This window comes from Rutidosis leptorrhynchoides, chromosome 1 (genome assembly GCF_046630445.1).
Source record: "Rutidosis leptorrhynchoides isolate AG116_Rl617_1_P2 chromosome 1, CSIRO_AGI_Rlap_v1, whole genome shotgun sequence".
NCBI lineage: Eukaryota > Viridiplantae > Streptophyta > Magnoliopsida > Asterales > Asteraceae > Rutidosis > Rutidosis leptorrhynchoides.
In genome coordinates, this window is record NC_092333.1 from 147,976,698 (window position 1) to 148,003,733 (window position 27,036).

Consider the following 27,036-nt stretch of genomic DNA (forward strand, 5'->3'; position numbering starts at 1 on the left):
ACTTAGCACAGAAATCTAGGGACATAAAACACCTATTGGCACCACAATCAAACAATACGCGAGCAGGTATTGAGTTGATTAGAAACATACCGGTGATTACTTCGTCGGTTGCCACAGCATTTTCCACTGACATATGAAAAGCTCTAGCCTCTGCTGTTGGAGGGTTCTTCCTCTTCTGCCCACTCGAGGCAGTTGACCCTCCAGCTGATGCTGAACGCGCCCCTGACCCTGCCCCGGAACTACCACTCTTCGACGGACAACTAATTGCACGATGCCCTGGTTTGTGACAACTCCAACACACACTATTCGGATACGGGCATGCTGAAGACTCATGCCCAACAACACCACACTTTAAGCATCTTCTTGTAGCCTCAGAACACTGACCACTGTGAGAAGATCGACACGTGTGACACCAATTCCCTTTACCTGATCCAGATCCAGTACTACTCTGACCACTTTTACCCTTCGATTTAAACCCACTAGAATTCTTAAATTTAGATCCTGATTGACCAGATACTTGTCCACCTTGTTGTAGCACATTACCAAACATTCTGTTTCTGGCAGCCTGAACATCACTTTCTACCATCTTAGCCATCACAACAGCTTGAGACAATGATGTAGCTGTTCTAACAAAAGTTCTGTACTCAGGCAGAATGATATTAACAAATTGCTGGATACGAGACGCTTCGTCTGGCACCCATTGTTGTACAAACCTCAGTTTATCCATAAACTTCTCTACTACCTCATCGATCGTCATTTGAGGTGTCATCTTCATTTCAAGAAACTCAGTCTTGATTCGGTTCATATCAAATGGATTACAATATTGTTCACACACCTTCCCATGAAACTGCTCCCATGTGATCATACTCACTTGCTCTTTTGGTATACTAGAAATCAAAGAATCCCACCAAATCATAGCCCTACCTTTCAACAGTCTACTAGCATATGTTACCTTCAGCTCGGGTTCACACTGACACGCTTCAAATACCCTTTCAACTTCTCGCAACCAATTGAGAGTTACAGTCGGATCAGTACTTCCAGAGAACTTGGAGGGTTTGCAATCACGGAAGTTCTTATACGTACATCTTTTGGGTGGTTGCATGTAAGGTTGATGGAATATTTGCATTTGGTATGGATTCATCATCATGGGATTTTGGTAAGTAAAGGTGTTTTGTGGTGGCATATAATATTGGTTAGGTATTTGATTATGAAACTGGTTCTAGGGCACATTAGGTATCGTTTGGGATTGCGCGGTTGGGAATCCAGGTGGTGTATCATCATTTCCAGAATGCCTCGCCATTTCAAGCTCATTAATTTTGTCCTCGGCCTCTTTTAGCTTGCTTTCTAACTGAAGGATGTAACTACTCTAATCATCATCTGACTCAACACCTTCTTCTGGTGCTCTGAATGTTCCGGGGTTAGATGGGCCAGTTGCGTTTCTATCAGCCATACCTGTGCTACAAAACAGCTCACACAAAAGCTTAGTGGATAACAGTTAGTTCAATCACAACTAACACACGTATATCCTATTTTCACTTAGCCCCCACTCCCACAGACATGTTTGACTTGCCTCAGGGTTTGGGAACAAAATACGCGCACGTATTTGCTGCCAAACCATGCTCTGATACCAACTTGTAACACCGGCCATTTTTTTTTTAAATACACAGCGGAAGACTTTATTAACAAACACAATATAAGTCACGTCATTATGTTTAAGTTTACACAACGGTGTTACGTTATCACAAAACATTATTTATACAAAAGTCCACATCAGAGTTGGGTTGTCAAACATGTCTTCTGCAATAGCACCCTTCCTAACTAGCAGTACCTAAACCTGCAAGGGGAGAATATGTGGGGGATTAGCGCACCGCTAAGTGAATGGAATCTATCTAATAGATATAGCTTAAGTCACACACAAGCTATATACTAACAACAACACATGCTAACTACCAACTAGCATACAATAAGACAATACGAGGATCAGCGGCTTGTACGAGCACACGACTCCTAGCTGATCGGACTTGAGTCTACCGATAGTCCCTGCTACTCAATTCACAGTATAGTTATCCAGATGCAGGGGATGCATCGTTCACACTATACTCTACAATCAGTAGCCTATGGACCCAACCTCCCCTAGGCACGGTTGACCTCATACGGACTCTAACCTCTCCTAGGCACGGTTTCAAGTCCCCAGTCTCCCTAGGCCCGACTGGTGTCATTCACACAGTGTACACATAAATCACATACAACATCATGCATACTATATCATTCTAACATGGCAATTTCTACACTATGCATGGTAAAAGAGTCAACCACAGTAGCATGATATGCTACTTAAACTCTATCCGGAGATAGACCCACTCACCAATTACCAGCAACTGCTCAGTTATTATTTCTGAGCTTCCTCCTTGTCCTTATAACCTGAGAACAACACAAACAAAGTTAATATACATATCCAATTGATAGTGCTCCAAATGAACATATATTTAGTAGCAATATCCTCCCAATATGTAAATTATTTAGTTGTAATTGTTCCATTTTCATGTAATATTCATTTATATTAAATAAGTGAGAAGACAAAAGGCGAAAACAACGAATTGAAGACGCAAAGGTCCAAAAAGTTCAAAAGTACAAGATACAATTAAAAAGGTTCAATTTATTGATAAGGAACGTCTAAAAATGACAAGAGTACAAGTTACGAAACGCAAAGTACAAAATATCTCAGCGTACGCAAGGACGTTCGAAAATCCGGAACCGGTACATGAACCAACTCTCAACGCTCGACGCAACGGAAAAAAAAATTACGAGTCTACTATGTATATAAATATAATATAATATATAAATAATTATAAAAATTATTTATATATTATATATATTTAAATAAAAACCGTCGGCAGCCTTGGATCTTGAACTTGTGGGCTGGTTTTGGAACCTCCGCGACTTGCGGAGCTGGAAGGCCAAAATGGCCGCGACTCGCGGAGCAGTGAATTTCAGTTCTGGCTATAAAAGCTCTCGAGTTCTGCATGTAAAATATATATAAAAAAAAAATAATAATAATAATACTCCCTAGTATAATATAAATAAATATATATATGTATATATAGTATAGATTAGTGTTATATTAGATTAGTTTGGGTTATGTAAAAGTTATTTTTACGGGTTTTTAAAGTCGAAGCTCTGTCCGTGTAACACTACGCGATAAATAATCAATGTAAGCTATGTTCTCCTTTTTAAATTAATGTCTCGTACTTAAGTTATTATTATGCTTATTTAAAACGAAGTAATCATGATGTTGGGCTAATTACTAAAATTGGGCAATTGGGCTTTGTACCATAATTGGGGTTTGGACAAAAGAACGACACTTGTGGAAATTAGACTATGGGCTATTAATGGGCTTTATATTTGTTTAACTAAATGATAGTTTGTTAATGTTAATATAAAGATCTACAATTGGGTGTCCCTATAAATTACCATATACACTCAATCGGACACGATGGGCGGGGTATTTATATGTACGAATAATCGTTCATTTAACCGGACACGGGAATGGATTAATAGCCACTAGAATAATTAAAACAGGGGTGAAATTACATTCAAGGGTAATTGGTGTAATTGTTAACAAAGTAGTAAAACCTTGGTTTACACGCAGTCGATAACCTGGTGTATTCATTAAACAAAGTATTAAAACCTTGTTACAATTCGAATCCCCAATTAGTTGGAATATTTAACTTCGGGTATAATAATAATTTGACGAGGACACTTGCACTTTATATTTATGACTGATGGACTGTTATGGACGAAAACCAGACGGACATATTAAATAATCCAGGACAAAGGACAATTAACCCATGGGCATAAAACTAAAATCAACACGTCAACCATCATGGTTACGGAAGTTTAAATAAGCATAATATATTTTATTTCATTTTTCCTCGTACTTTTATTTACTGTCATTTTATTTATTGTCATTATTTTACGCACTTTAATTATCGTCATTTATCTTTACGCTTAAAATATAAGAATCGACAAACCGGTCATTAAACGGTAAAACCCCCCTTTTATAATAATATTACTACTTATATAATTATATATATTTTGTATAAATATAGTTAAAAATATAGTAAGTATCACCAGCTCCCTGTGGAACGAACCGGACTTACTAAAAACTACACTACTCTACGATTAGGTACACTGCCTATAGTGTTGTAGCAAGGTTTAGGTATATCCCATCCGTAAATTAATAAAACTTGTGTCATATTTTGTAGTATTCCGTATTAAAAATATAGTATATTTCGTAACCCCACGCTACGACATCAAGTTTTTGGCGCCGCTGCCGGGGAGTTGGCAAAACTCTATATTTTTAATTCATTTTTGTATAAATATATATTATTTTTAGAAAAACAATATAAAATCCTAAAAAAAAAAAAAAAAAAAAAAAAACTTCGAATTTCAAACTGTACCAGAGTTGAATTCTGGAACCCCGCGACTCGCGGGGTTTGCAGCTTTGGGAACCGCGACTCGCGGAGCCGTCTGACACGAACCTGGTCCAGCAATTAATACGATTTAGGTTTAAATTATTTATTATTATTATTATTAAACCTAATTAGGTTTTATATGTAATATTATTTAGTTTAAGTTTTTAATTAATTTGTAATATTAAATTTTAATTAGTTTTATTTATATATAAAAATTAATACTATTATAAAATAAATAATATAAAAATAATATTTTTATAAAAATTGTACTTTTTACAACTTTTTGTATATTTTTATATTTTGTCCCTTTTTAATCGTTTTAGCGTAATATTTGTATTTTTAGCTCATATTTAGTTTTAAACTTAGTTTTTGCCATAGTTATTTTTATTTCTAGATTTTTAAGCTTTGCCGTAAAATCCCTTAAGTGCTTTTTCTTTAGACTAAGATTTAGGTACTTTAGAATTTTGCGACGCCGTTTTTATATTTTAGTACCTTTTTAAGTTATTACCATTTGTGATATAGTTTTTCTTTTAAGCTTTAATATTTTTAGACGCAACTTTTAATTCTTAGTTTTTAATTCTTTTTTAAGTTACGACGCGCTATTTTCTTATTTTTATTTTTCAACGTTTTTCGACGCGCATTCTTTTTCTTTCTTATTTCTCGACGCTTTAGTTTTTAGGACTTAGAAATTTTCTCTATTTCTTATCTAATATCTCAAACGGAAAGAAAAATTATTTAAGTGGTTAAATTAATGGACGTTGACAATTTTCTGCTTCGTAGTAATAGTTGAATTTGTTAGTGGCTGAGTTGTGAACTTCCGATTTAAAGGGTTCTGGCTCCCTGCTGCATCTTTTGGCTATTCGAAACGTGGGCAAAAGCAGAAAAGTCTATTAATTGGACAACTTATATAAGTTTTTCTATTTTTATAACTAATAGGATAATTAGTGAACGCACCACATTGTAGCTAAAAATTTGTCCATCGCAATAAAATGGAAAATTTTGAAAACAGGGCCTTGGAAACTCTTTTTGAACTCCAAAATCAATTAAATCAATACCCTCAAACGAGTGTTGATAACAATTCATTCGGTCAATCTTGGATCGCGAACGACGAAACAATAACTGGTTGTGAAATCTGTGGAGATTATCACTAAACATGGGAATGTTACTATTACGTTCCTATGGAAAATTACGCACCCACGGAACCTGAATGGAACGATTACGAAGAACACAATTCAAATTGGGATTATTCCCAAGAATATATCCAAAGTCAACAACCAGAAGACGAGGAAAATTACGTGTCCGAAAATTCTTTAAACATTATAAAAATCAAACTCGAAGAACTCGATGCTCAAAATGAACAAATGAGAGAGTTTGTAAACCGGCAAGCTGAAACTCTATCAAATTACACACCTGTTGATCTGAGGAGACATGTTCAAAAAAATCCCATATCATCGAATTTTGATGAATTCGAGAGCTCCGAAATCACCAACTACCCCGATGATACTTTTTATTCAGTCTTACCAAATTCACAACATATCGACACATTAGCCTCTACAGACAAAATCATCAATCCATCAATGAATGATGAAGAAGAAATAAGGGTGACAAATTGGTACTCTTGGGAATACGATAACGTTGAAAATTTTAACCCCAAGGCCAAACCGAACTTCACCATTCCACAACCTTCCAACCCAATATTCTCAATAGACGAGTCATCTACCGAAAATGAACTACGAGCTGTAATAGATAATGACACCTCGGATTTCACCCAATTGGGTAATAGAGGTGAAAACTTTGATCTTGAGAATAAAAGGAAGGAAACGTTAGAAATTGTCCACCCTATAATATGTATGTCGGTGTATATCGATCCATTTGACCAAGAACCAGAAAAGAGACATATCCATTTACTAAAAGCTATACTTAAAAAAGAATTTAGTAGTGACGATCGGGTGGGTCTAAACTTTAAACCCATTAATATATTTTATACCACCCGAGATGTGAATAACTGGCTCACTATTTTAATTCGTGGAACTTATTCTACTGACTTCACATGTCGTCAGCTAAGTGTGGGGAAGTTTAACCCCACTTAACGTTAAATTAGGGGTTCGGGTTAGTGCATAACTCGTTAATAAACATGCATGATAAGTTAGGGTAAAAGACGCATTTTCAAAGATTAGCAAACTGTTCAAAAAAGCAACCATTTTTGAAGAAAAACATGTGTGATAATACAAGAAGGAATGAACGATGAGGCGCGCCATCTATCATTCGACGAGCTTTATAATTACAAACTGAGTATTTTCAATCACTTTTCTACACTAATCACCCTCATGAATTTATAATTAGAGTCTGATTTCATGCAAATGAGGGCATTGCATGATCTCAAGTGTGGGGAAGGGTTATAAATTCTCTCAGGTTTATACTTGGCTTATTTTCTAAATTTTATGAAAATTTGAAAAATTTTAAACTAAATGAATTTAAAATCATGTTTATATATATTTATGAACGGTGAAAACTAGGTGTTAATACCGAAATTATCGTTACCTCGAAAAGGACATAAATTGAGAAACACCCAAAAACGATTGAATTCATTTAAAATGGAATAAAGGAGAATAAAAAGGCAAAGAAAGAAACTAAGTGTGGGGAGAATGTACCAAGTTATTCAATTAAAAACTATCTATCACATGTTTCTGTAAAGTTTACTGCAGGTGCTTTTGTTTTGGACTAAATTAACTATTTTACCCGATGAAAGAAAAGATGGATCTACACGATGAATCAATTCCATCATTAGAAGGAAGTAAAGTCTTCCGAAAAAGACACGCGCTTCTTGATTTAGGTCATGAAGTTGTCGTCCAGACCAGCTGTAGGTTGACGAAAAATCTAGAAAAGTCATCACTAAAATCGGCTGGAAATCCACGGACCTCAGCATCAAACAGGGTCGTCAAGTGGTCAGATTTATCCTAACCATGAGAAGGATTTATCTCGTACAATGGGGGGGCACCGTGCAAATTAGCTTGATAAGACTAATGAATCAGATCCCCAGAAAGGATAATCTCCTTAAAGATTAAAAATCAGCTTTTAAGCCTGATATTACTCAATCCTTGAGATTGACCTTAAAGATTGAGAATTCAAACTCATGGAATTCGATGATATCTAAACTCGAGCTTGAACGAGAAAATATTTTGATCAAAATTAAAACCGATTTGTTTTCTGAAAATCCATTTTCAATGCGTTCATTACCATTGAACGTAAAATCCTGGGAATTCAACAGAATTCATTAGGTCACCTGAACCAAATCGGGTGTCAACCGTAAGAACGGTGGTTGCATAGCATGGTCGGAGACAGGACCTTGTGCCAGACCGAAAAATCATAGGATGATCTTTACTATTGCTCCTACCAAGGATAGTACTAGCATCCGACACGTAATTAGACCATGAACAAATGCATGTCATTAGACATTGCCTTAACAGTTTCTTGTTCATCGCTTTCCTTTACAACCGGACGGTAGTTTACCGAAAGGTAATATACGGAACAAGTAAACTGGATGTGTGCTTTTCGATACCAGGATAGCAGTGGATTACACGAACCTAAAAGTTTTAAGCCAAAATATTGATCCACAAATATATTTTGCAACACCAAAGAATGGATTAAATCAGAAAACTTGTCTAGGGTAAAAGCTAGATTGAATTTTCAAAAGATCAAATGTTTTCATAAAGATCCAATTTCCTTAAAGGATCTACATTTTTATAGTCATGTGGGACTGTAAACCGCCTTTCAAATGTGCACTTTGCTTTGGAAACCGAAAGTAAATCGGCTATTTGATTGCAAGTGTCGTTGACCTAAACCCAAGGCAACTGTGGATGACACACCCACCTTTAACCATGGTTCTATCGTTACTATCATTATTTATACCGCCATATCAAAATCACTGATGTACAAAGTGTGAAGAATAAAGAAGTGATTCGTGTGATGTATTATAATTTCAAGTTATGTATTGCTTGAGGACAAGCAACGTTCAAGTGTGGGGATATTTGATAGTGCTCCAAATGAACATATATTTAGTAGCAATATCCTCCCAATATGTAAATTATTTAGTTGTAATTGTTCCATTTTCATGTAATATTCATTTATATTAAATAAGTGCGAAGACAAAAGGCGAAAACAACGAATTGAAGACGCAAAGGTCCAAAAAGCTCAAAAGTACAAGATACAATTAAAAAGGTTCAATTTATTGATAAGGAACGTCTAAAAATGACAAGAGTACAAGTTACGAAACGCAAAGTACAAAATATCTCAGCGTACGCAAGGACGTTCGAAAATCCGGAACCGGTACATGAACCAACTCTCAACGCTCGACGCAACGGAAAAAAAAATTACGAGTCTACTATGTATATAAATATAATATAATATATAAATAATTATAAAAATTATTTATATATTATATATATTTAAATAAAAACCGTCGGCAGCCTTGGATCTTGAACTTGTGGGCTGGTTTTGGAACCTCCGCGACTTGCGGAGCTGGAAGGCCAAAATGGCCGCGACTCGCGGAGCAGTGAATTTCAGTTCTGGCTATAAAAGCTCTCGAGTTCTGCATGTAAAATATATATAAAAAAAAATAATAATAATAATACTCCCTAGTATAATATAAATAAATATATATATGTATATATAGTATAGATTAGTGTTATATTAGATTAGTTTGGGTTATGTAAAAGTTATTTTTACGGGTTTTTAAAGTCGAAGCTCTGTCCGTGTAACACTACGCGATAAATAATCAATGTAAGCTATGTTCTCCTTTTTAAATTAATGTCTCGTACTTAAGTTATTATTATGCTTATTTAAAACGAAGTAATCATGATGTTGGGCTAATTACTAAAATTGGGCAATTGGGCTTTGTACCATAATTGGGGTTTGGACAAAAGAACGACACTTGTGGAAATTAGACTATGGGCTATTAATGGGCTTTATATTTGTTTAACTAAATGATAGTTTGTTAATGTTAATATAAAGATCTACAATTGGGTGTCCCTATAAATTACCATATACACTCAATCGGACACGATGGGCGGGGTATTTATATGTACGAATAATCGTTCATTTAACCGGACACGGGAATGGATTAATAGCCACTAGAATAATTAAAACAGGGGTGAAATTACATTCAAGGGTAATTGGTGTAATTGTTAACAAAGTAGTAAAACCTTGGTTTACACGCAGTCGATAACCTGGTGTATTCATTAAACAAAGTATTAAAACCTTGTTACAATTCGAATCCCCAATTAGTTGGAATATTTAACTTCGGGTATAATAATAATTTGACGAGGACACTTGCACTTTATATTTATGACTGATGGACTGTTATGGACGAAAACCAGACGGACATATTAAATAATCCAGGACAAAGGACAATTAACCCATGGGCATAAAACTAAAATCAACACGTCAACCATCATGGTTACGGAAGTTTAAATAAGCATAATATATTTTATTTCATTTTTCCTCGTACTTTTATTTACTGTCATTTTATTTATTGTCATTATTTTACGCACTTTAATTATCGTCATTTATCTTTACGCTTAAAATATAAGAATCGACAAACCGGTCATTAAACGGTAAAACCCCCCTTTTATAATAATATTACTACTTATATAATTATATATATTTTGTATAAATATAGTTAAAAATATAGTAAGTATCACCAGCTCCCTGTGGAACGAACCGGACTTACTAAAAACTACACTACTCTACGATTAGGTACACTGCCTATAGTGTTGTAGCAAGGTTTAGGTATATCCCATCCGTAAATTAATAAAACTTGTGTCATATTTTGTAGTATTCCGTATTAAAAATATAGTATATTTCGTAACCCCACGCTACGACATCACCAATAAATAATATAATCATTTCATATGTTTAACTAGGTCATAACACCATATATTCATAATTTTATGAGTCTATATTATGACTCCATTCAATAATGGCATACAGGTGCGTGCAAAACACGACATTCACACTAAAACTCCTTTTTCGACCTAAAAACATTTTGATCTAGTTTCTTAAAAGTTCATCATTGAAAAGTACTCTTCAATACGATTCCAACGATATTTGATTCATCAAAAACGGAGTTACGGTTTGAAAGTTACGCCCGTTTCAATTTCATAAAAGGTACTGTAGCAAATAGTGATTTCCGAACAATGTAGCAACTCGGTACTGTAGCAACACGGTACTGTAGCAACTCGGTACTGTAGCAAATAGTGGTACTGTAGCAATCACGAACACTGTAGCAAATAGTGACACTGTAGCAAATAGTGATACTATAGTAAATAGTGATACTGTAGCAAATAGTGATACTGTAGCAGTTCGGGTACTGTAGCAAAATACTGTAGCAGACACTGTAGCAACTGGTTCGAACACTTACGCTGATTTCGAACATTTTTCGCCCAAAACTCGATTTTTGAGCGATTTTGATCAAATTTTAAGCACATGGAAGCTACTAAACATATATACAACCTATTTATAACATCAATTGATGTTTTTAAACATCAAACAACAAGATTTGAGCTAATTTCTTCAAAAACTCATAAGAACACTAAAACCCAATTTTCAACAAGATTAATACATAAATCTTTGTAATACTTACCTTAAGATGATCACAAGAACACAAGGAATCGATTGCTAACTTCAATTAATCCAAAAGCTCACAAATCAAGTTAGGGTTTATGATCATGGGTGCGTTTGGTATGCGTTTGTGTGTGTGTGTTTATTTTGAGAAAATGGTAGAAGAATCCAGGACATACACTTAATATTGGGTTATAAACCCATACCTCATATCACACGGTTATTTACCAGTTATCTAATTTTTTTCGTACTTAATTTGGCAACCCTAACGGAGTCCAAATTAAATAAACCAACATGTTCTGGGACCCTTGTCACAAACTGGTCACAATACAATTATAATAAAACACTAATAAAATAATTAAAATAAAAGCACTTAAGACTAAGCACAAACCCTAAGGGCAAAATAGGTAACTTACAACTAGCCTGGGTTTGAGTCTGTTACAATAGCCATGATCGCCTCTAGTATAATGACATTTATATTTATACGAGCAATTTTTCCATGCCCAATGCATACAATCTAGACTACCCAACATTCCCGGAAAACCATGTAATTCCGCATGTGCGGATAAAAGAAGTGCTACGTCTTGTGAAGTCGGTTTTCTCATATACTCCGAACCGTACAAGTGAATCACGCTTTTACAAAAATTATTCAAACAGTCGTATGATGTTTGTTGGCCCGTATGTAAGTACTCGTCAAAAGCATCAGGTGCAGTACCGTATGCTAATTGGCGTATCGCAGATGTACATTTTTGAAAAACATTAAAACCCAACAACCCGGTAGCATCCGCTTTTGATGAAAATATAAAAAATAACCGGGAATAGGTTCTTGAGTGTAATTCATTATACCTTGGTGACCATATACATAGCATTGTATATGTATATTTTATTTATTAAAGGCTAAAAACAGAAGTAACGCGAAGTGTATTCGAAAAGCTTGGAATATTCGCTGAGAATAAGCATAGCGGGTCAGTTTCCGCATTAATAAAAGATTGCGGTTCATTTCGCTAAGTTTCCGCGAATAGTTAAACAGTCCGCAGACCGCGAATATTTCGAATACTATAAATAGGGAGCTTGGCCTCTCATTTATAGGTTGTTGATTCTCTGCCATTTGCCTGAATCTTTGTAATTTTCTCTTGTGATCTTGCCCAAGGAACTTTTACGTTGCGTTAAGGTGAATCATGCTAATTAACAATCAAGACCGGGTCGGGATGGTTGATCACTTGATTGCTAAAGTGAAAGACGATCATCAGGGCCCAAAATAATCATCAAAAATACCATCCTCCATCGTAATCTCATTGCACTCAATCCTTAATTAAGTAACTCATTAATTATGGATTGATCAATTGGCGCCATCCGTGGGACACGTTTTAAAATTAAACTCGGAATTTTTTGTTTTGTGCTATCAAACAATTAATTGGCTTGTTTAATTCTGATCATGTGTTATTTTGATGATTCGCAGGTGCATACATTCATAATTTGTGATAAATTGCTTGTTTAATTGAAGTAATGACCGATAAGGGAATTAACCGCGGTATTGCTGTTGCCATGCAAGCAAATGCCTAAAAAAGGGGATGAAAGCGTAAGTCAGCAAAAATGTATCAAAATTGGCAATCTGCGCCAATAAGTTTTCCAAAAATGCAAAGCGACGATTTCTCTGAAATGCCGATAGTGGTATCGTGCAAAATCGCACGAACTGGAATCACAATTATGAAAGTTCATGTTGATAATGGCAGCATTGTTGACATTGTTTATGAGCAATGTTTTGTTTAACTGCTAGAGAGTATTAGGGCAAGTTTACAACCAACCGCAGCCTCGCTAACCGGTTTTGGGGGAGAATCTTCATTGCCTATGGGTGTATTGCCTTTAAATGTTGAGCTTTTTGATGAAAATGATGATAGTTTAGTGCGTCAAGCGCGGCTAGATTTTTATGTTATGCGGACTTCTTCTCGCTAACATGTTGTTAGGCAGATCTGCATTGGGAAAATTTGGAATTGTTCCATCTACCATTCATGGCATGATTAAATTCGCAACGCATAAAGGTGTGGCGACGATAAGTTCAGCGAGCATTATGCCTATTTGTGCGGCTGTTAATGTGAAAAGTGCAGATCAAGAAACCGCTGATGTTGTGGACAACATGGTAGTGGTTAATCCCGAATATCCTGATCAAAAAATTAAAGTGGGATGCAAAGTTAGTGCGGATACCAAAAAACAGATTGTGAAATTGCTCGTGCAATACATGGATGTTTTTGCTTGGTGCGAAAACGATATGATTGGCGTTCCGCATCATATTGCGGAACATAAACTTAATATAAACCCTGCTTTAAAACCTGTAGTACAGAAGCGTAGAGGCATGGCCTCAGATCGTGCTAAGTGGCTATGCGAAGAGGTAACGAAATTGGTGAAAGCTGGAATTTTACGCGAAGTTCAATATCAATCATGGATTGCAAATCTAGTTTTGGTGAAAAATCCTGATGGCTCGTGGAGAATGTGTATTGATTTCAAGGATTTAAATAAAGCGTGCCCTAAGGATAACTATTCACTTCCAGAAATTGATTTGAAAGTGGAATCATTGCATGCTTTTCCATATAAATGTTTTTTGGATGCAGCGAGGGGATACCATCAGATCCCAATGGCTAAAGAAAACGCAGATAAAACCGCTTTTCATATAGGCAAAGACATATTTTCTTACATAATGATGCCTTTTGGTTTAATCAATGCGGGTGCGACATATCAGCGCTTAACTGACACTGCGTTTGAAAACCAACTTGGGCGTAATCATGAGGCTTATGTGGATGATTTGGTAAATAAAAGCACAACACAAGAACGCATTATAGATGATATGCGAGAAACGTTTGATACATTGCGTAGAATAAACATGAAGCTTAATCCACTAAAGTGTAGTTTTAGCGAAACTGAAGGAAAGTTTTTGGGATATCTTGTTACTGAGCAAGGTATTCAAGCTAATCCAAAGAAAATTACGGCTATTGAAAATATGACCGCGCCCAAGACGGTCAAAGAAGTGCAAAGTTTGACAGGAAAGTTAGCCGCATTAACGTGTTTCTTATCTAAAGCCGCTGAAAGGCAATTGCCATTTTTCAAAACTTTAAAAGGCTGCTTGAAACAAAAAAGTTTTGTTTGGACAAGCGAGGCTGAGATAGCGTTTCAGGAAATGAAGAAGTTATTGAAGACTTTGCCTACGTTAACTGCGCCAGTTGATGGCGAAACTCTTTACCTTTATATATCAGTGGCAAATGAAGCTTTTGGTTCAGTTTTAGTTGCGGAAAGGGATAAAATACAAAAACCTGTGTATTTTGTTAGCAAGGCTCTCACAGGAAGCGAAATAAACTATGCGCCCAATGAAAAATTCGTGTGCGCGCTCATATTAACATCGCGAAGGTTAAGGAGATATTTTCAAGGGCACCCAATACATGTGCTAACTAACATGCCAGTCAAGCAAGTTTTAACAAAACCAGAAATATCTGGTAGGCTCACGTTGTGGGCGGTAGAGTTAGGTGCTTATCAAATTTCTTACCTTCCGTGCAATGCTATAAAGGGCCAAGTTTTGGCGGATTACCTCGTAGAAATGTCTGGGGAGTTGGAGGTGATAAATGAGCGAACAGAATTAAAGCCAGTGTAGGGCGAAACATGGGATTTATTTACTGATGGAGCCTCATGTGAAGAAGGTGCTGGTGTGGGTTTAGTATTAGCAAGCCCAAGCGGTGAGGAGCATACGTACGCGTTACGTTTCAATTTTGATGTAACAAACAACGAAGTGGAATATGAAGCATTGCTGGCAGGTTTAAATATTGCGCATAAAATGAATATCACTAAGTTGCGAGCATTTACAGATTCGCAGTTAGTGGCAAATCAGTTTAATGGCTCTTTTGAAGCACATGACTCCTCGATGCAAAAATACTTGCACTTGTTGAAGGAATTGGCTAAGCGGTTTAAGCATTTTGAACTTGTACAAGTACCAAGGAGTCAAAATAAGAAGGCGGTTGCGTTAAGTAAGCTGGCCGCTTTAACATTTTCGCACTTTCAAAAGCAAGTTTGGGTTGAGGAATTGCCAAGCAAATCAATAGATAACGATTTAATGGTGGCGTCCGTTGTAGAAGAATAGCTAAATTGGATGGAACTAATCTTGCAATATATTCGCAATAGTGTTTTGCCAAATGATAAGTGCAAAGCTCGTTTAGTCAGAGAGCGAGCGCCAATGTACATCATTCAACATGACATTTTGTATCGTAAGTCATATTGTGGTCCAATGATGCGGTGTTTGGCCCAATTGAAGCAGAAATGATAATTGATGAAGTGCATAATAGTTCCTGCGCATTGCATTCAGGTTATAAAACTATCGGGGCAAAAATTATGCGGATGGGTTACTTTTGGCCATCCTTATATCGCGATGTTGCAAAGATTGTTAAGCGTTGCAAAAGTTGCCAAAGGCATGCTCCGCAGAATCGGATGCCAAGGCATGATATGATTCCCGTTAACTCGCCATGGCCATTTCATAAATGGGCTATTGATATTGTCGGACCATTTTCCGCAGGTCCTGGCAATGTCAAATTCCTAATTGTGGCAATTGACTATTTTACAAAATGGGTTGAAGCTAAGGCGGTTCGCACTATCATTGAAGTGCAAGTGCGTAATTTTGTATGGGAGAATATTGTTTGCAAATTTGGTATTCCGCGCGGATTGGTTAGCGATAATGGTGCTCAAATATCGGAAGATCCTTTTAAAACATGGTGCACTGATTTAAATATAATCCAAAAGTTTATATCAGTGGCGCATCCATAGGCTAATGGCTTGTGTGAAGTAACCAATCGTGACATTGTGAACGGTATCAAAAAGAGGTTATATGAAAAGCGAACTGGTTGGGTGGATGAGTTGCCCAATGTATTATGGGCACATCGCACTACTTTCAAAAAGAGCATAGGGGAAACACACTTTAGTTTAGTATATGGCTCTGAAGCAGTAATACCCGCTGAAATTCTTGTTCCAACGCATAGAGTCACTAACTTTGATGAAGAAGTGAATGGCGAAGCCTTACACGAAAATTTGAATTTAGTTGAAGAGCGAAGGTTAATGGCTGCTATCAGAGAGGCAAATAACAAACATCAAATCGCCAAATATTATAACAAAAGAGTACGCGCTTTGTCTTTTGATATAGGCGAATGAGTGCTGCGAAACAATGATGCAAGTAGAGCAAAAAAACTTGGTAAATTAGGACCTAACTGGGAAGGTCCTTATTAAGTTGTGGCAATTAATGCGACAGGTTCATATAAGCTCGCAGACATAGAAGGGCGAACTCTCCCTAATGCGTGGCATGCTGCTTTATTAAAGTGATATTATGCATAGCTTTGCAAGAATAATGTGCATGTATATTCAAAGTGCAAAATGAGATGCGAAGCATGTATTTGATATTCTACTATGTGTTTTCATTTTTAATTTTTGCAAGTCTTGCTAGTAAGAATATGAAAAATAAACACTTGTAAAAATATGCGAAAAGCTTGGTTGCATTGTTTAAAATAATTATGCTTCGCGACATGCTCAGGGTTTATGAAATATTCTATAATATTTTTCTTCATAATGCTGGTATGTTTCGCAAAGGTTAAGTGGCGTAGTGATGAAATTGCCCACTTACGCAGAAATTGATTATTGCGAAAGGAACTTAATTTCCTAAGTATTTGATTTTTCCATACTTAGATGCTTCGCGATGCTAATTGATTGCCTAAGGATCGTTTTAGTGGACTTAGAAGATTCATAACGTATAAATATACGCGCATACAGATTGTTTCGCGAAAGTACATACTTATTATGTGCATGGTAATAAGAGTTGGAAATTGCAAAGGACAAGTCCGTGTTATGAATATTACTGATAAAAGTGCTATATATATAAACGTATTTGCAAAAATATGCGGAAATGCGAAAATTTTATTAATAACGACGCAGAGATAGATACGTGCTAATTTTACACAATACATTTATTACTTAGATAAATCAAGCTTGATGATATCATCTGCAGTAGCATCATCCTGCTAGCTTATCGCCGTAACTTTTAGAATTGGAATATCCGCTATGTTCTCTTTTGCAGTAGCAAACGCACCTCGAGCGTCTATCAAAGAACATAAGCGGTCGTCTATTGCAGATGGCAGCGGCTCTGGTAGGGCGCAGTGGGCGGCGATTTGATCCATGAATTCCACTCTTTCACGCAGTTGTAGCGCAGCCGCATATATGGAAAATTGAGTGGAGACAGGTTCCGAGTTGAGAACATTTCTAGCCAACTCTGGTAAATGTTGGCGAAGCTTTGTAAACTCAAGCTCTGCAGAAGCTTTAGCAGATAGTGTAACAACCCTAATTCCGTTTATAAAAAACAGAGTACATTTTTTATTTTTATTTTAAGTTAGGTCCCAATAACATCCAAGTATACAAACCATTTCAAAATAGTTATCCGTATACAATTTATCATAATAACACGTTAAACGTTTTATCTCGACTCTTGGTTTACAAATGACACCATACATCCTTACGAGAATGTATTTCACATACAAAGTTTGACTCGACACAACCAAACGATGCGACCTCGAAACATTTACTCAACACCACGATTAAGACACAATAACCCAACCCGATACCAAGAGCATAATCCCGAGGATCTACCAAATCCCCAATCGACGTCCAATATCCAATAGCTACCCCATCGAACCCAAGCGCTTCTACGCATCTAGTCTAATAACTAGATAGCTTCATAGCACAATACCTGTAAAAAGGTAAGCAACAAGAAGGGTAAGCTTACGCTTAGTGAGTAGAATAAATATATACATGCATATACAATTTACCTACTCGCATCTACGAACTCATACAATGCATAAAATAATCACATACCCTTTCGTATCAATAGCTAGTATCGTCAAATCGTACCACTAGCAACATCATTAGCATAATAATCATAATAATAATGAAATGGTAAACATTAACAAGTATAAACCATGGTTAACCAATATCGCAAGGGAATGACCTCGTGAACAAGTCATCGGTGTTCATAACAACCGTTAGCTCCGAAAAACGAATATGGTATGCTAACCCCCGAGGTGTTCCAAAACGGCTATGGCATCACCCCCCAAGTGTTCCAAAACGGCTATGGCATCACTTGATCATCGTATGAGTAAGAACCAGCTATTCGGTTAGCGTCCAAAAATGACTATGGTATGCTATGTGACAACCCGGGAATTTCTGACCAAATTTAAACTTGATCTTATTATGGTTTTGACACAATAAGCAAAGTCTATAATGTTGAGTCTCGAAAATTTTGGAACTATGTTCATATATTCAATTACCTTCGACTATTCCCGACGATTCACGAACATCGATGAATAAATAAATATGTAATATATATATAATTAATAAATATTAAAGATTCAATAAATTATATAACTGATATATATTATATAATAAATGATAATATATTAAACTTAATTGCAAGTTGAATATAAATAGTATATTAATACTATTATCATTATTAGTATTATTATTATTAAGCAATATTATCGTTAATGTTATTAAATAGATAATTATTATTGGTATATATATTATAATGTATAAATATTAAATATTAATTGTATGTTATTATATAAATTGTAATATTAAATGTAATTTCAAATTAAAAATATAATATTAATACTATTAGTACTTTCATTAATATTATTAATGTTAATATTAACATTAAAAAAAAAGTATTAGTTATATTATTGAAAGATAATACATTTAAGTTGTTTATATTATCATGAATCATGAATAATATTAATATCATTATTTCTAGTATTGTTATTATTGATAATATTGTTATTATTAATAACATTAGCATTTTTATAATTAGTATTATTGTTATTAATAATAATATTGTTATACATTTTATGGTAACCATTATAATCATCATTAGTAATAATATTATTATTACTAATATTAAAAACTTGTATTATTATTAAGTGTATTATTATTATATTTATATTTATTAATAAAGTTAATTATAATCTAATAATATAAATACGGTTATAATAACAGATTTATGAAAGTAAATATACAGATTATAATTAAATACTTATACATATACTAAATACAGATATATATATATACATATATATAAATACAGATGTATAAACGTATTTATATACAGTTACATTTACAGATTATATTTATGTATTTAAAAATATACGATTAAATATACAAACAAATACAGAGACTACGTATTCTGTTCCATATCACTTTCAACCTTTATAGGATTTGTTTTCTATCTCTAACCCTGTATCAGAATCGAATATAAATCACAGATACATTCCAACACAGTTAAAGTCGATTTTATTTTTTTTTCAATTATTCTTCTGACAGGATTCTTCTTGTCGAGACAATTTAGCTACAAAACAAGTTTAAACGAATCTAATTACATTATTTGAGCTCAATTACACACTCTAAAAGTCAGTGTTTCAATTCAATAAGGGAAATCAAAAACAAAAAGTACAGAAAATAAACCACGACTCTGTTATTACTTCATTTTCTTTAAAACTCGATTTTGAATGACTTTTCAAAATGTGCTAATGCAACTCTGTTAGATATCCCATATGAAAACTCTCTGCCAAGTTTCAAATCCCAATTCTTTTTATCAAGATCAAATTTTGAGGTCAAAGTTTAGTTTCAAAAAGTCAAACAATTCGTTTATCATAAAATTAGAATTCGTTCGAATGTTTCTGATCCAATTGAGGATGGAGAAAGTTTCTAGGAGTGATTTGAAACACATTTCGTGTTATAACCTTTGTCTCTAACGTTTTAAAAATCACAATCTATATATTTTTTTTTTAAACCACGAGCTGCAGTAGCAGCGATTTATATTTTATTTTTATTTTTTTTCGTAATCAAGCAGTTCAAGGACAGATATAGACCGATTGTATTTTGTTGGAAAGTCCTAATTCAAATCATAAATTCTTTGTTATGGTTAGTGGGTCTCTGGTTGTTTGATTTTTTTTTTGAAGAAGAAGGTGAAGATGTTGCAAATAGGAAACGGGTTATATTAATTGGGTTGGGAAATAAAACAGAAAAACCGATATGGTCCATTGGTTTGATGGGTTAGCGAGTATACGAGAGGTCTAGGGTTCGAGCCCCGGCATGGGCATTCTTTTTGCTGTTTTCTTAATAAGGTAACAATCGAATTATTCTCATTATTATTATTTATTATTATTATCATTTATTATTATTATTATTGTTGTTGTTATTATTATTTTTAGTAGTAATATTATTCAATGTTATTATTATCATTATTCTAATAATTATTATTAAACTAGTTATTATTAAGATTAAAACTATTATAACTATAATTATTATTATTATTATTATTATTATTATTATTATTATTATTATTATTATTATTATTATTATTATTATTATTATTATTATTATTATTATTATTATTATTATTATTATTATTATTATTATTATTATTATTATTATTATTATTATTATTATTATTATTATTATGATTAAGATTATTGTTATTAGTAATATATAACCATTTATATTGTTAGTAATATTATTGTATTATTAATATTAGTATTATTATTATAATTTCAAGGATATTAAACATATTAATAACATAAATATATAATAAAAGATAATAGGATAAAGATTATAGAAATTAGTTATAATTATAGGAGTACATGTAAAAGTTATAATTATAGATACAAATTAATGTTATAAGGAAAACATAGTCGTTATCATAGAAACTTGACACGAAGATTATGATTTTCATGAATAGGAATATAAAGATTTTAAAAATATTATTACAATTATTAAAAAAATAGAAATATTGGATATAAAGATTAGTAGGAAAATTATTGAATTAGAATTTTAATTAATTTATGATTCATAGGAATTACTAAAATTATTATAACTATTAATATCATAGTACAACTTAGTATTATATCTGCTAATATCATTATTTCCAATAACATCATTATTATTATTATTATTATTATCACTTTTATCAATATTATTATAAAATACCACTATTTTTATTAACTTTAGTATTATCAAAATTAATAATGATTTCATAAACAAATGATCCGCATATAAAAGATATATATATTTAATATACATAACTTAACTATATTAATATATCTATATATAAAATAAAAATACACATAATGAAACTTATTAATCCACTACATATATAAATCACATCACTAAAAATAATATATAAGTTCGATTACGATTATGTATATTAATAACTATACAAATGTTATAGGTTCGTGAATCCGAGGCCAACCCTGCATTGTTCAGTTGTTCAATATAGTCATATGTATTTTTACTACAAAATACATTAGGTGAGTTTCATTTGCCTTTTTACCCTTTATGTTTTTGGGCTGAGAATACATGCGAAATTTTAATAAATGTTTTACGAAATAGACACAAGTAATCGAAACTACATTATATGGTTGAATGATTGAAGTCGAATATTGAAATGTCCCGTTCATATTGATTATAAACGTTCCATATTAATTGATTTCGTTGCGAGGTTTTGACCTCTATATGAGACGTTTTTCAAAGACTGCATTCATTTTTTAAAACAACCATAACCTTTATTTTATCAATAAAGGTTTCAAAAGCATTACGTAGATTATCAAATAATGATAATCTAAAATATACTGTTTACACACGACCATTACATAATGGTTTACAATAGAAATATATTACATCAACATATGTTTCTTGAATGCAGTTTTTACATAATATCATACAAACATGGACTCCAAATCTTGTCCTTATTTTAGTATGCAACAGAGGAAGCTCTTAATATTCACCTGAGAATAAACATGCTTTAAACGTCAACAAAAATGTTGGTGAGTTATAGGTTTAACCTATATATATCAAATCGTAACAATAGACCACAAGATTTCATATTTCAATATACATCCCATACATAGAGATAAAAATCATTAATATGGTGAACACCTGGTAACCGACATTAACAAGATGCATATATAAGAATATCCCCATCATTCCGGGACACCCTTCGGATATGATATAAATTTCGAAGTACTAAAGCATCCGGTACTTTGGATGGGGTTTGTTAGGCCCAATAGATCTATCTTTAGGATTCGCGTCAATTAGGGTGTCTGTTCCCTAATTCCTAGATTACCAGACTTAATAAAAAGGGACATATTCGATTTCGATAATTTAACCATAGAATGTAGTTTCACGTACTTGTGTCTATTTTGTAAATCATTTATAAAACCTGCATGTATTCTCATCCCAAAAATATTAGATTTTAAAAGTGGGACTATAACTCACTTTCACAGATTTTTTACTTCGTCGGGAAGTAAGACTTGGCCACTGGTCGATTCACGAACCTATAACAAATATGTACATATATATCAAAGTATATTCAAAATATATTTACAACACTTTTAATACATTTTGATGTTTTAAGTTTATTAAGTCAGCTGTCCTCGTTAGTAACCTACAACTAGTTGTCCAATGTTAGATGTATAGAAAAAAATTGATATATATTATCTTGAATCAATCCACCACCCAGTGTATACACGTCTCAGGCTAGATCACAACTCAAAGTATATATATTTTTGGAATCAACCTCAACCCTGTATAGCTAACTCCCACATTACTGCATATAGAGTGTCTATGGTTGTTCCAAATAATATATACACATGGGTCGATATGATATGTCAAAACATTTGCATACGTATCTATGGTATCCCAAGATTACATAATATATTAGAATACAAGTATAATACAATATAAGTTAGCTAGGATATGATTAATATAGATTTGTTACCAATTTTCACGTTGCTACAACAAGAAAAATTATCCAATCTTGTTTTACCCATAACTTCTTCATTTTAAATCCGTTTTGAGTGAATCAAATTGCTATGGTTTCATATTGAACTATATTTTATGAATCTAAATAGAAAAAGTATAGTTTTATAGTCAGAAATATAAGTTACATGTCATTTTTGTAAAAGTAGTCATTTCAGTCGAAAGAACGACGTCTAGATGACCATTTTAGAAAACATACTTCCACTTTGAGTTTAACCATGATTTTTTGATATAGTTTCATGTTAATAAGAAAAATCATTTTCCCAGAAGAACAACTTTTAAATAAAAGTTTATCATAGTTTTTAATTAACTAACCCAAAACATCCCGCGGTGTTACTACGACGGCGTATGTCCGGTTTTACAGTGTTCTTCGTGTTTCCAGGTTTTAAATCATTAAGTTAGCATATCATATAGATATAGAACATGTGTTTAGTTGATTTTAAAAGTCAAGTTAGAAGGATTAACTTTTGTTTGCGAACAAGTTTAGAATTAACTAAACTATGTTCTAGTGATTACAAGTTTAAACCTTCGAATAAGATAGCTTTATATGTATGAATTGAATGACGTTATGAACATCATTACTACCTAAAGTTTTCTGGATAAATCTACTAGAAATGAGAAAAATGGATCTAGCTTCAAAGGATCCTTGGATGGCTTGAAAGTTCTTGAAGCAGAATCATGACACGAAAACAAGTTCAAGTAAGATTTCCACTCGAAATAAGATTGTGAAATTAAAGTGGGATGCAAAGTTAGTGCGGATACCAAAAAACAGATTGTGAAATTGCTCGTGCAATACATGGATGTTTTTGCTTGGTGCGAAAACGATATGATTGGCGTTCCGCATCATATTGTGGAACATAAACTTAATATAAACCTTGCTTTAAAACATGTAGTATAGAAGCGTAGAGGCATGGCCTCAGATCGTGCTAAGTGGCTATGCGAAGAGGTAACGAAATTGGTGAAAGCTGGAATTTTACGCGAAGTTCAATATCAATCATGGATTGCAAATCTAGTTTTGGTGAAAAAGCCTGATGGCTCGTGGAGAATGTGTATTGATTTCAAGGATTTAAATAAAGCGTGCCCTAAGGATAACTATTCACTTCCAGAAATTGATTTGAAAGTGGAATCATTGCATGCTTTTCCATATAAATGTTTTTTGGATGCAGCGAGGGGATACCATCAGATCCCAATGGCTAAAGAAAACGCAGATAAAACCGCTTTCCATATAGGCAAAGACATATTTTCTTACATAATGATGCCTTTTGGTTTAATCAATGCGGGTGCGACATATCAGCGCTTAACTGACACTGCGTTTGAAAACCAACTTGGGCGTAATCATGAGGCTTATGTGGATGATTTGGTAAATAAAATCACAACACAAGAACGCATTATAGATGATATGCGAGAAACGTTTGATACATTGCGTAGAATAAACATGAAGCTTAATCCACTAAAGTGTAGTTTTAGCGAAACTGAAGGAAAGTTTTTGGGATATCTTGTTACTGAGCAAGGTATTCAAGCTAATCCAAAGAAAATTACTGTAATGACCCGGACTTTTACGATTGATCTATACTTATAAGATTAATATTTACATAAATTAAACCTTACCAACATGATAAGCAATCCAAATTGTTGAGATTTATGTTTTTGAAAAGAGTTTTACACAACGTTTGACCGTCTAGTTTGACCGATGATATCACGAACTATATAATATATGATAATTATACATTTGTGTATATATATATATATATATACATATTTAACATGATCTAAGGATGTTTTAATATCTCATTTTGTATTAATAACAATAAGTTATAAGTATATTTTGAAACTACTAATTTAAGTTTTCAAAACAATAACCATACGTAACGTTATTTGACATAAATACTTATGACCTATAATGTTTATACATATATCGTATATGTAATGTATTTAATCACTTTTTAAGGACTTAAATACATAAAAAATATAAGTGTATTCACAAAAGATAGCTATATTTGAATCTTCGTTCTGTTTTCACAAGATTTCTATACGTATATCTAGAGTATATGTACTCGTCTCATACCTAACTTCTATACGTATTTACTATTGGTATATACACATCAAATCACCACCTAACTAGCCCTTGTTACTGCCCTAAGGTAGAGGTAATTACTTTTGTAAGATAGTATGACTAATTACACAAAATAACAACCTAAAATCTTGTCTTGGTTCCCCTTGATTCACGTTTTTAAGAGCTAGGGGGGATCATCATTTTGATTCATTTTTACCTCAAATCTCTAGCTAAATACACACACACTTATGAACCCTAAACACCTTAACCATCTCAGCCCACCACCATGAAGATCTAGCTTCAAAAACATCACTTAATCACCATAAGAAAACCCTTACAAAAACACTTCAAGAATCCTTCCAAGAACACAAGTTTACTTCCAATCTTTCATCCAACTCCACCACTCTTTTGATTCTAGGTTTTTACTTCTATTTTACAGCAATCTTGTCCAAGTAACTTGAGGTAGTAACTTTGTTCATAACCTTATTCGATTCATATATATATATAGCTATCTTATTTTATGGTATACAATTTTAACAACAAGAACATAGTTTGAATGATTTCAAACTTGTTTGCAAACTAAATAGATCCTTCTAACTTAACTTTTAAAATACTTCAAGACCTGTAATATATCATAAATATATGCTAATTTAACAAGGTATAACTTGGTTTTTCAAAGAACACCTTAAAAACTGAATTTACGACGTCGGAGTGCAACCGGGGGCTGTTTTGGGTTGGATAATTAAAAACTATTTTGAACTTTGAATTGGAGGCTTATTTTCTGGAAAATTGATATTTACTATGAATATGTTAATACATAAAATTTCATGATTTAACTCAAAGTATAAGTATTTTTAGAAAAATAATCATTTAAGGTTGTTTATATGATGGAAAATGATCAACTTCATGAGTTTCACTAAAGTTTGACCTATGACCTGTGATTTCGAATACAAACTAAGGTATTTGCAGTTCATATTCTTAAAGAAGGACTCGATCCAAGGAAGTGGCAAGTTGAACCAACGAAAACGGAGTTGTAACGAAGAAACTATGACCAAAACAAAATCGGATATCCAAAACTAGTTTAGCCACGAAAATAATTGGAGAAAAATTAAATAAATCACATCTTTTTAAAATAACATGATATTTTATATATATGTACTCATAATTTAATTTTATATATTTCAGGATCACCCGTAAACAATACGAGAAGATTAATCATAAGATCCCATGATTGTACGCAATACGTCTTCTAGACAATATAGGTACCATGGGTCAAGATTAATCCCGACCAATACGAATACGATGGGGGTTTTATTTATTCCGATGGGGGTTTTATTTATTTATTAAACACCTAAATATGAACCATTAAAATTGAATTGCTAACTACGGACTAAGAAGACATTAAAAGTATTATAAGTATATATACGTGACGATTGTTTAAAATGAAAATATATTGATATATTATATATGGATAGGTTCGTGATATCAACCGGAGACCAAGTCAAAATATATATATCTTCAAGGCAAAAGTGAGTATATAGTCCCATTTTTAAACTCTAAATATTTCGGGATGAGAATACATGTATTTTATGTTTTACGATATGAACACAAGTAACTGAAAAATATATTCTACGTTGAGTTGTACCACTGGCATACTTCCCTGTAGCTTGGTAACTACTATTTACAGCGGTATTGTAAACGCGAATCCTGTTGATAGATCTATCGGGCCTGACAACCCCAACCGGACTGGACGACCAGTATTCAACGGTTGCACAGTACTTCGTTTCGTGACTACACTTGGTACGGTGTAGTAAGATTTCATAATAAAGGGAATATGCGACGTGATTAAATGTTAAGTATGGTTACCAAGTGCTCAACCACTTAGAATATTTTTATTAAAATGTTTATATATGAAATCTTGTGGTATATATATATATATTGCTGCCAGCATTAAACCTATATCTCACCAACTTTATGTTGATGTTTTAAGCATGTTTATTCTCAGGTGAT

General features: G+C 33.4%; 1 protein-coding gene across 1 annotated transcript; it reads left to right on the forward strand.

Moving 5' to 3' along the window:
* Positions 1–15,389: 15,389 nt before the first annotated feature.
* LOC139890034 (uncharacterized) lies at positions 15,390–16,271 on the forward strand. The gene is made up of 2 exons (XM_071872940.1): positions 15,390–15,791; positions 15,891–16,271. The coding sequence occupies exons 1-2, from the start codon at positions 15,390–15,392 to the stop codon at positions 16,269–16,271; spliced, it is 783 nt and encodes a 260-aa protein (XP_071729041.1).
* The last annotated feature ends 10,765 nt before the right edge of the window (positions 16,272–27,036 follow it).